General features: G+C 45.5%; 1 protein-coding gene across 2 annotated transcripts in view; it reads right to left on the minus strand.

Annotated features, from left to right (window-relative positions):
* The window catches only part of MDGA2 (MAM domain containing glycosylphosphatidylinositol anchor 2), an 860,340-nt gene extending 851,711 nt beyond the window's left edge, over positions 1 to 8,629 (minus strand). For both annotated transcript variants that reach the window (XR_005790861.1, XM_040477059.1), the window contains exon 1: positions 7,268 to 8,629. Coding sequence is in view for 1 of the 2 variants with exons in the window: in XM_040477059.1 (XP_040332993.1) it covers positions 7,268 to 7,547 (280 nt within the window). In the remaining variant the exon portion in view is untranslated. The remainder of the gene's footprint in view (positions 1 to 7,267) is intronic.
* Between the last annotated feature and the right edge of the window lie 1,966 nt (positions 8,630 to 10,595).

The raw sequence follows: 10,595 nt of genomic DNA on the forward strand, positions 1-10,595 counted from the left end.
GGTCTGCAGGACCATAGCCTCTATTTAAGAGTTCCTCATCTTTCCCTTTCAGGAGACCAGAAAAATCTTCCTGAAGATGTTTTTCAGTCAAATGACAAACATTTTACTTCTTCTGTTTGACACACATGAACAAAGTTCTAATTACTTCAGAAAAAAAAATTATTTTGCTTTTCCCCATTACTTAAAGGGTGGATACATTTTCTAACCGTCATTTCTGGCTAGCATCCTATTTCCTACTTACCTCTTTCAGATCTGAGCTGCATTTTCTGCTGTCCTTTAGGACTCTGGGAGGCCTAGCTATGAATCAACGTTTCCTCTTTCAGACAGACATGTTTCCCCTTCCACAGAATCACTCAATGATTTTTATCCCTCTCATTCTCATTACAAAGAAATAAAACAAAAAACAGGCTGCTTGCAGATATGGTAACATGTCACATACTTGACCCCATCTGTCAACCACACAGCAGTAGAGTGTTGAGTTGAGTGTTGAGTGTTGAGTGGAACAGTAAGAAACTGATGTCTCCTACTTTTATGAAAAACTATAAAGGTAGCACACTAAAAGATACAAAGAATAAGTTACCTCATCATTTCTACAACCCTTGTTGCTACGTAACAATGTCTTTAATTAATATATTTATAGTAAATGTGTAATAGCCCAAAAATATTTTCCTAATATTTGAAATTTCCTGTGATTATAATTTCTGGGGAATGTGTGATTTGGATTATGAAATGGAAATCATCATCTTACTGAATTAAATCAATGATATCAACAGAAATGAAAATAAAGCGTTTTGAAACCAAGCTTAGAAAAGGTATAGGATCTCGAAAAAGTGGTAAGAAACCAATATAAAAAAAGCTTAACTGGGATCAGTGTAAGGAGGTATAGTAAGAAAGAAATGGAGGGGCACCTGGGTGGCTCAGTCAGTTAAGCATCCAACTTTGGCTCAAGTCATGATCTCATGGTTGTTGATTTCTAGCCCAGCATTGGGCTGTCGCTGTCAGCACACAGCCTACTTCACATCCTCTGCCCCCTCTCTCTCTGCCCCTCCCCTGCATGTGCTCTCTCTCTATCAAAATAAATAAACATTTTTTCAGAAGAAAGAAAGAAATAGAATTGCACTGGCATAAAATGGAAAATAAGTGTGTGCCCCAATAATGCAACATGACAAATTTTATTAGTAGGTTGGGAAAAAAAATCCATCCAATGGATGTGCTGGCATTCTGGAAAAAAGAGTTGTGAAATGTCTTTCTATAAAGAAATCTCACAAGCAACACAGGACTGCCATTTGACTGGCATATTGGGTCTTAAAGTAGTGGGAAAATTTAATGACATCTTATAGTCTCTTCTCACAACTTTATAATTGTATAGGCCCAAAAGTTTATTAATTGGATTTGAAAATAAAAATAGGACACAGTTTCCTATGAATGCAATCATTTATTCAGTCTGATGTAAGTGGTATATTTACACTGACAGTCACTGAAACAAAGAAATGAAATTTCATTTTGTAGGACTATTCAGTTAACAGCAATAACAATGAAGCTGAAAACGCTCACCCTATTCATACCTGAAATGCCCTCATTATAATACTTTGCTTGTCCCTCCAAAATAGCCAAAAAGGAGAGTACGACATTCTCCAATTCAACTCAGAACTGATGGCACATTCCCTTAGTTTACTGCAGCTGCCAGAAAGCACCACTCTAGAGCTCAGTTCCAGGACTAGGCTGGTATATCTATCTGCCTCTGCCTTTTGTGGGTTGTAAGCCTTAAACCCAACTCTTTCAAGACTCTTCCCAAAGCATAAAGACCAGGTCAGAGAATGTGAATGATGAATTACCTCTACAGCTAGAAAGCACCCCACAATCACAGTTCCTAACACTGTCTTAAAAAGACATAAACTGAACCCATAAGGCTCATGCTGGTAGGTCTTATCTCCGAAAGCCCCACCACAATCACACTAAAAGAGTAAGTTGTGAAAGAATACAGAGCACATTCCTTCAGAAAAATTTGCTTGTAGCCTACTTCTCAAAACAGATTTAAGGCGGTTCACCTTATAAAACAAAAACAAAAATAATTGCATAGTATCAATAAGAAGAGTCAGAATCAGAGACAATAAAATTAATCCAAGAAATCAAGACCAAGAAAAATGCTTTCCTTGGATTTCTTTAGTGATATCTCTATTCACCAGAACTCCATCTCTACACTTTTACATCGGAGTCCTAATTATCTTCACCCTGGCATCCTTTCTAACTTATTCTCTAGAAAATGATTCCTTAGGCTTGATGTACAACCTGCTCAATCTAAAATACTTAATAGCCCACTTAAGGACTTTCCTAGGGATCTATAAGACATGAGCAAGTAATATTATTTAAATAATCTTCCCACTTTGCATGCAAATTCTCAACGTTGAATGGACAAAAATAATCCCAAGATACAAAGGACAGCCCACTCTTGGTGATGGTGATATGATGGTGGCCAAGGTGGTGACAATATGAGTCTGTTTATGTGTACGTGTATTGCATATAGGAACAGTGGGGCGAAGAGTGGGAACAGAGAAAGAGCTGGCTGTATGTGGTAGAGCTGTAGATTGATTTTTTTCAGCAACATTTATTAAAGTTATATCCCCCTCTCCTGCCATAGGCTGACACCCTAAATATGTGTTCAGCCAAAAGCAGTCTCTGATCATAGGGCCTCTCCAAACTCAAAATGGGCAAAAATCACAATTCAATGCACTCAGGATAACTTTGCCATGAGGATGGCAACATCCTGGGACTGGATGCAATGGTCAACTGATGTTCGAGAGCGCTCTTATCCTTTGGATCAATCTGTCCATTCAGATTCGACCTACTGACAGGCTGAACTATCTTCCAGATCCTTCCTATCCACACAAAATGTCACTGCTAAATTATATGATATTACTGGAATTGAGTGAATATAGCTTGCTAATTTGTCATACACATATGTTTGATAAACTTATTCTATTTATTATTTCCAGCACATCCTGGGAACTATATAGATGGTGCATTAACCATTTCAGGATACCTACTCACTGGTCGATTGGCTCCCATTAAAAACCATTCAGACATGGACTTTTATTTTGTTTTTCGCTTGTAGATTTGTCTTGTGGTAATGCAGTTATAATCTTTTATGAGTCTCCTTGGAAATTAAGGGCATGATAGGCCAGAAGTAAAAATACAGTGTGTGGCAATACAGTAGTTTTTTTTTTTTCTTTTTTAGCAAAACAACTGAGAAGTCGATGGGAGATAGGATTCTCAATATATGATTCTAGAGATTTAAGATCTCTAGAAAACACAGTAAAACGGCCCAAACTGCACAAAAACTTACAAAGAAAACTTTCAAAACTAGGAAAATGTTTTGATCGCTTGGCTCTAAGTATTTCAGTTAAGTATAAATATAGCTGAGGTTTATTATGACCCTTGATGCTATGCTTAATCAGGTATCCTAAAACTAATACAAAGGAAGTCCAACAAAATAATACCAAAAGTTGATACCATTTCACTGTTCATTTAAGGACTCTGGTTTTCAGTGTAAGTAAAAATAAAACTAAAACAAAACTTTCAAATTCCAAGAGTATTCTCAGGAAAAAACTTTGAATACAAATAACTTTTTAAAATTCAAGAAAGTCAAATCTGTAACTCAAGAAAATGGATTTTAAAAACTACACAAATATAGATATCTCCAAATGAGTATTATCCATCAAAATATTTAACAGCTGTCTTAGGAAGTCTACATGAATGTTTTTTTAATGCTGCTTTGTTATAAAGAATTATTTTTTTCCCAATTTTCCTTTCAGAAGTGTTTTCAAATAATTTATATCCCTGTAATACTATCTCTGGTGTGGGACAGTTAAGAGATATACAGGAAAATGCCAGTTTTTAAATGTCTTTTTTAATGATATCAGAATTATTGATGGGGGATAGACAGACAGATATAAACTGATGGATAATTTCCCTTACCTAAATGCCACACATACACAAATCTCAGCTATTGTGCAGTAAGTTTCCTAAACAATATTCCAAGATAAATAACAGTAAGTTCCTGGGTCTAGAGAACACACTTTGTATTGAACGTGGTGCCAAAGCTAATTGTGCACAAGAGGAATAAGATTATAGTTACTCAAAACAATATAATCTGTGCATTAAAACAAATATTCTCAATTACTTAAAAAAAAACCGGAATTTCACGCTCAGAGTTTTCCAGCCAAGAAGTGGAAGAATGAAGGAAGGGACTGACTAGCTATTTCAAAGAAAAGTTGCAATGACGTATTTCTAAATCATGAAGTTAACTTGAGGCTGCAATGAAATAATTTTGTCCGAATTAACTAGAAGACCATTTTTATTTCCCCTTTAACTTAGCTAGTAAAAGGAAACATTAAGAAATAATACTTTGTGTGTAACATGAATGGTTTTACATCAGCAAATACAAAGGGATAAAGGGACACAGATTTTTATGGTAGCGAAATTCCAATGTAGATCTTTAAAGTCTCTGTTTATAACTGCCCTGCTTTCTTACTTATTCGTTTTCATGGTTCTTCAAATAATATGTTCAAAACACAATTTATAACCTTACACTAACTCTTATGTCTATGTCCTTTCCACAACTGACCAATATTTTATACCTACATAAACTCACTATAAACATTTCGACAAATAAAATTCAAACTACTTTAGGTTAAGAAGGGTGTCATGATTTACACAGTCACAGCAATGAAATCTGAAGTCCTTATCGGTGTTTCTCAGACTTAAGCATACATCACAATTGTCACCTAAGGTAAGGAACACAGATTGCTGGATCCCACACTCTGAATTTCTGATTTAGAAAGTCTGGGAGGGGCCTGATAATTTGCATTTCTAACAAGTTTCCAGGTGAGGCTGATGCTGAAGGTTAGGGGTTCCCACTGTGAGAACCTAACTCTTGTGCTAAAACATATTTAAAAACTAATACATAAATATATTTTTTCACCCACCTAGTAGCTGTAACATTTATAAGGACCAGGGATGTGGATTAATTTTCACACAAACCCCATTCTAATCCAAGCCAGATGCCTAATAGCCACACCAATATTAAAAGAAAACAGAAAAAAAAAAAAAAAAAAAGACCGCTACCTTCATCACAGTGATTAGTTCAGTAGCAGAACTGCATCCCCCTTTGTTGTTAAGCATTATGGGCATTATTTCAATGCAACTGTTTCCTACTTGTTCCCACTCCTAGATCTTACCCTTCCACTGCCCAAAATGAAACCGTGCCAGGATTTATAATCCGAATGACAAAAAGTGACAGGAAAATGGTACCATGCCTTTCTAATCCAGACACTTCCAGCATGTCCTGCCATCCCTGAATCTAACTTCTCATTATCTCCTACACACACACACACACACACACACACACACACACACACACACAGAGTTGTTGTTTAATCTTCTTAGCTGGAATGATCTGAACAAATGAAAAAGAAATAAAGACTTGGATATGGGATTAAAGGAATCCAGACTCCCCCATGTTAAGGAACAGCTCCTTCATAAGGCTCTATCTCCAATATTCCTCTATCCCTAGAATCTCAGCCACTCTAAGATGTTCAGAAGTCAAAAGAGCAGTAAGTGAATTCTTACCCTCCTCAAGGCCCCACCTCCTGCTGTCAGCCAAGCAGTAAGATCTGCCTGGAGTTTCAACATCTCTCTCAACATACACACACACCACCATCATCACCACCACCCCCTCAAGCGGGTTCTCTTTCCTTTGGGAAAGAGGGGCTGGGTAGAGAGGGGAAATTTAGATGCACAGAGGTAGGAGAAAGTGAAACTTTTCTGGCCTGAGCCAAAAAGGGAACTAGGAAGACAAGAAAGAAGAGTGGCAGATGGAGCGCAGGAGGGCCAAAGCTCACCCCTCCCAACCCCCTCCTGACCACCGCCTCAAACACTCAAGCTAGGAAAAACACAGCAGAGACAGTAAAAAAAGGCTGGGTCAGATCTCCTGCCTCCTTCCCCACACACCTGCCCATGGCACACACCACGCTCCCAGAGAGTTTAAGTATTCAAAGTCCCCTTGCACCCGCACCCACTCTGCAGTAAGTTCCAGGGTCTGCAGGGAAACCTCTGCAAACACTCATGCCCTTTGCCCAGGGACAGCCATTGACCTAGCAGTGCAGTGCTGGGGTCTAAACCCTGGAGTGATACCAAAGGCAGCAGTTGAGTGTCCAGCACACCCTGACCCTAGGAGAGTTGTAGCAGAGTGCTGGCCGCTGTCCCCTCCATAGCTGTTCTCTTAACCTTCCTACCATACCTCTGAGATCACAAAAGTTATGTTTCCTTTGTGGCACTGCCTGCTGGTCCCAGGAAATGAGACACCTTTCAACCAGAGTCTGGGTGTGTGTGTGAGTGAGTGTATCTTTCAATCCCGAAAGCCAAGGGTGCCAACTGCTGACAGGCAAAGGAACCTAGATCTGCTCTTGAGGACTTAAAAATCTCCAAATTAACAAGCTCGCCCTTCTCTCGGTCCTAACCGGCCCAGACCTGGGTTTTCCAGAGAACTGTCGTTGTGTTCCTGTTGCAGCGAGCTGGTGTCCTGCCCCGGAGCCAAGACGCGCAGACTTGGCCATCCGTTCATTCATGCATTTGCTCATCCATTCACATAAACATGTCCCTTAATTGTGTCTGGCACCGAGAATCTTGCTTGCTATTTCCCCTCCCCAAGTCAGTATTCATGGCAACGCTGGTGCAGAACGCAACTCAACTGTCACCCCACTTCCTGAGCCGGAAAACGAAGTCATGTAAGCATTCACCAAGAAGAAGAAGAAAAAAAAAAAGGAAAAGGAAAAGGTGGAGAAAAGGAGGAGGCGGGAGACGGAGAGGGATGGGGAGCTCACTGGGGTCACATTCGGAGCTTCCCTTCGGGGGAAACCACGGCACAGACACCGCGGCAATGCAAGGAGCCAAATCATTATTAAATCAAGGACTGCTAGAGCTCCGTTCCCCAGCGGGGATAAATCAAGTGCAAAGCCACTCGTTCGCAAGAGTGCAATGTTGCCGGCTCGACCCAACTCCCAGCCCCAGCCGAGGCGCTGGGGGAGCGGCTCGCAACCCAACCCGCAGCGCGCTCGCTGCCTCCTCACCGCTCCCAATAACGTGATGAAGTGTAAATCAAATACCACGCCGGGAGGGGCCCCGGAACGGCGCGAGTCGTGCATTTTCGCTCGCCAGCCTATGTTGCCCAAGAATCACAAGGTCACGATAGCGTCGCGATTGCACTCACCGTATACTCCTTGGCCAGAGATCCCTTCCAGGAGGACTGTCAGCAGCCACACGAGACCGTACACTAAATCCATCTTCACGTGAACATGAACATATCCAGCCCAGGGGGGATGCAGCGGGACCTTCCGGAGGCCGGCGGCCAGCCGAGCGCGCTCCACTCGCGCCCGGGCCGAGCCGAGGTGCCCAGGAACCGCTCGCCGAAGAAGGAAGCGCCGTCCGTCTGTCCTTCTCCGGCGGCGGCCGTGAGCGGAGCGCAGGAGCCCCGCACACCCCACACTCATGCACACACACACACACACACGCACACACACACTCCCACAACACAATACCCCGACACACACTCACAGGCACGCAGCACTCACACCGGGCGCCTGGGAAAATCGCAGGCGCCGGGGAGGAGCAGGGGGCGTGATGGGAAGGGGACCGGGAGGCGAAGTGTTCTTCAGGGTAGCGGGCTCGAGTCTCCGCAGCGACAGCGGCGGCGGCGCGCTGGGCTGGCGGCGGGCGCGGGCCAGGGGCCGGGGGTGCCGAGCGCTGCAAGCCTGACGCGGGCAGCCACGGAGCAGGAAGTGGCCTCTGACTCGCGGCACGGAGCAGGGGCTTCCTTGCCTGGATTCGCCTTTACAAAGTAACTCGCGAAGGTCCCCGGAGGAGCGTCAAGCGGCGGCAGCGGCCCGCCCGCCCGCAGTCCGGAGCCCCCAGCCCTGCTGTCTTGCCTTCCCCCATTCCATCAGTTGCCATTGCAACGCCAATCCTGTTACACGATACAGGCTCGCATCTCCGAGCGGGGAGAGGAGGAAGAGGAGGAGGAGGAAGAGGAGGAGTGGGGCCAGGGGGACGGGGGTGGGGAGGCAGGGAAGGGAGGGGGGTGGAGGGAGAAGGAGGAGAGGGACCGAAGAGGAGCAGAGTGTGCGTCTGGAGCTCTCTCGGGCACCAGTCTCAGCCGCCGCCGCCGCCGCCGCCACCACCGTTCTCCAAAATAGCCTTTAGTGCCCCGCCAGCGAAGAGAGGGCTCCGGGCGGCCGCACCGATTCCGGGAGCCGAAAGCAGAGTCCAGGCACCGCCACTTGCAAGGGAGGGAGAATGCCAAGCCGAGACCGGATCCGCACACACGTCTACGCGTGCCCACCGGCACCGCGCGCGTCCTCTTCGCTTCCGCGCCGCCCCCGCCAGGTGGAGGGGTGGGGGCGGTCGGGACAGGCGGGAGTTTAGAGCAGGGAGCCGCAGAAGGGGTTCCCCGCCTGGGCTAACGTAGTGCTGGCATCCAGAGGTGAACGCGGGAGCGGCCGCCTGAAGAGGACACCCGGCTGCGTGGCCGCCGCTCGGGCCCCAGCTGCGGCAGAGGTGTCGGGCCAGGCGGCGGAGCGCCCAGGGCTCGACGCCGGCCGGAATCCCTGGCTGTGCGCGGGGGTGCGCGCCGCGGAGGCGAGAGGAGGAGGAGGAGGAGGAGGAGGGCGAAGGCGAAGCCGAGAGCGGGCGGACGGGCTGCCGGGCTGCCAGAGAGGGAGGCTGTGTGTGGTCACGTTGTGCGCTACGTGCTGAGAGCGCGAGCTGCTAGCCGCAGCTGGGCGACGTCAAAGCCGGGTGCGCGGCTCTGCCGCCTGCCTCCGCGCCTCCTCTGCCTCCTCTGCTCCGCCTTCGCTCTGCCTGCCTGTGTCAGCCGAGGAGCTCATCAGTATGGACAGCGCCAAGAGGCTCCGCGAGGCCGGCGGCATCCGGCCTCCAGCTTTCCCCGCCAAGGCCCTCCCCCGACTCCCTGGGAGCTCCGCGGCGGCGGACCACCGTTATCATGCCCGACGCCGCTGTTTGCGCTTGCACGCCGAAGGGCCGGCTGCCACCCTAGACCAGGGTAATTACAGCACACACCGTCTCCTCCCCGTCGCCCAAGGTCTTCCAGGACCCGTTCTACTTGACTAAAGGGCAGAACAGGCCAGGGCACTTAGAAATGGCACAGTTTCTTCCCCATTTCCGTCCTTTTTAAATGGAATTGTGGTCAGCGCGGCAATGAAATGCCTCTCCTCTCTAGGAGAGGAGACACTGGGAGTTCAGAGCTTAGTTTATTTAATATGCAGTGTCTCCTACTAAAGTTAACTGCTTTGAAAATCTTTTCTCTTTTGTGAAAGACAGTGTCTCACAGGGGCAGAGCTAGCTAGCTAGCTCTGATATTTGGGGAGCTTAAGAAATACAGTTACAAAAGGATTCGAAAACTCGAGGCATCTTTACTTTGGAGCAAGTGTAGAAATACTTAGCCCAATTTTAATAGGGAAAAACTGGGAATATAGTAGTGATTTGTGATTTGCTTCTATAACCACAATAATTAATGCTTCCTGCGTGCAATTCACTTTCTTGAATATATTCTTCACTATTCGAACAGCATATGGATAGGGAAGTGATAAAAATAGCTACAAACGTGCATTTATACGTGTGTTACAAAAGTAATTGCTATGAAAAATCTGGAGCATAGTATTCATTTATCTGCTCCCATAATAGATTAGTGCTGCAGTTCCCTCTCCCCCTGCTACTTCTGCTGTGGGGAGGGAACTCCAAGCAAGAGAAAATGAATAGTCCCCGTTGTTTCCACCAAGGTCCTTTATCTCACTTAGGTGAATTATGTATATCATCTTTGTAGGGTGGGATCTACTGCTTACCCTCTGGATTTCCAAGATAGGAGGAACCAAGAATAGGTTCCAAGAATGGGATGGTGAAAGCGTCCCAATGGACACTTCACTGAGTGTTGAGGACCCCTTCCTTATGAAATGCCACTTTCACATGGATGGAATTAAGTGTCATTTTAGAAGCAAAATTCAATGTGTGGCACTTCTGAAAAGAATGAGTGATGTTCACTCACTGGCCACTTGTATGGGGAGGGTGGGGGTGGGAATTGTCTTAAATTTCTGAAGATCTGTCTTTAAAAAAAAAATCATTCCTGCATAGTACAGCATAGCAGCTTCAAGGGGCAGTAAACTGCAACTCTCAGACAGCAGCTCACAATGTATATTGTCCATGAGACACTTGCAGATTTTAGCTGCTCATGTTCTGAAGTAGTATTTCACCTGCATGTTGGCACTATCCCTTTTTTTTAGGGGTGGGGGGACTCATATTGAATCATTTGCTCTTTGAGTGTTTGCAGGACTCTAGACTGAAATATCTTAATATCCCAGAATGTCAGTGTATCACATTTGCAAAGGAATCCAGACTAAGTGACTATCCCTAATGGGGATTATTTTCCTTAACTTTCAACATTAGGACGTTAGCTTCAGGGAGTCAGGGCCTCTATTTTCCACGTAGTGCACACCTCTGTCTAGGGAAGGACCCTACACCCATGGAAC

Source organism: Herpailurus yagouaroundi, unplaced genomic scaffold, assembly GCF_014898765.1.
Source record: "Herpailurus yagouaroundi ecotype Mexico unplaced genomic scaffold, PumYag 141, whole genome shotgun sequence".
Taxonomy (NCBI): domain Eukaryota; kingdom Metazoa; phylum Chordata; class Mammalia; order Carnivora; family Felidae; genus Herpailurus; species Herpailurus yagouaroundi.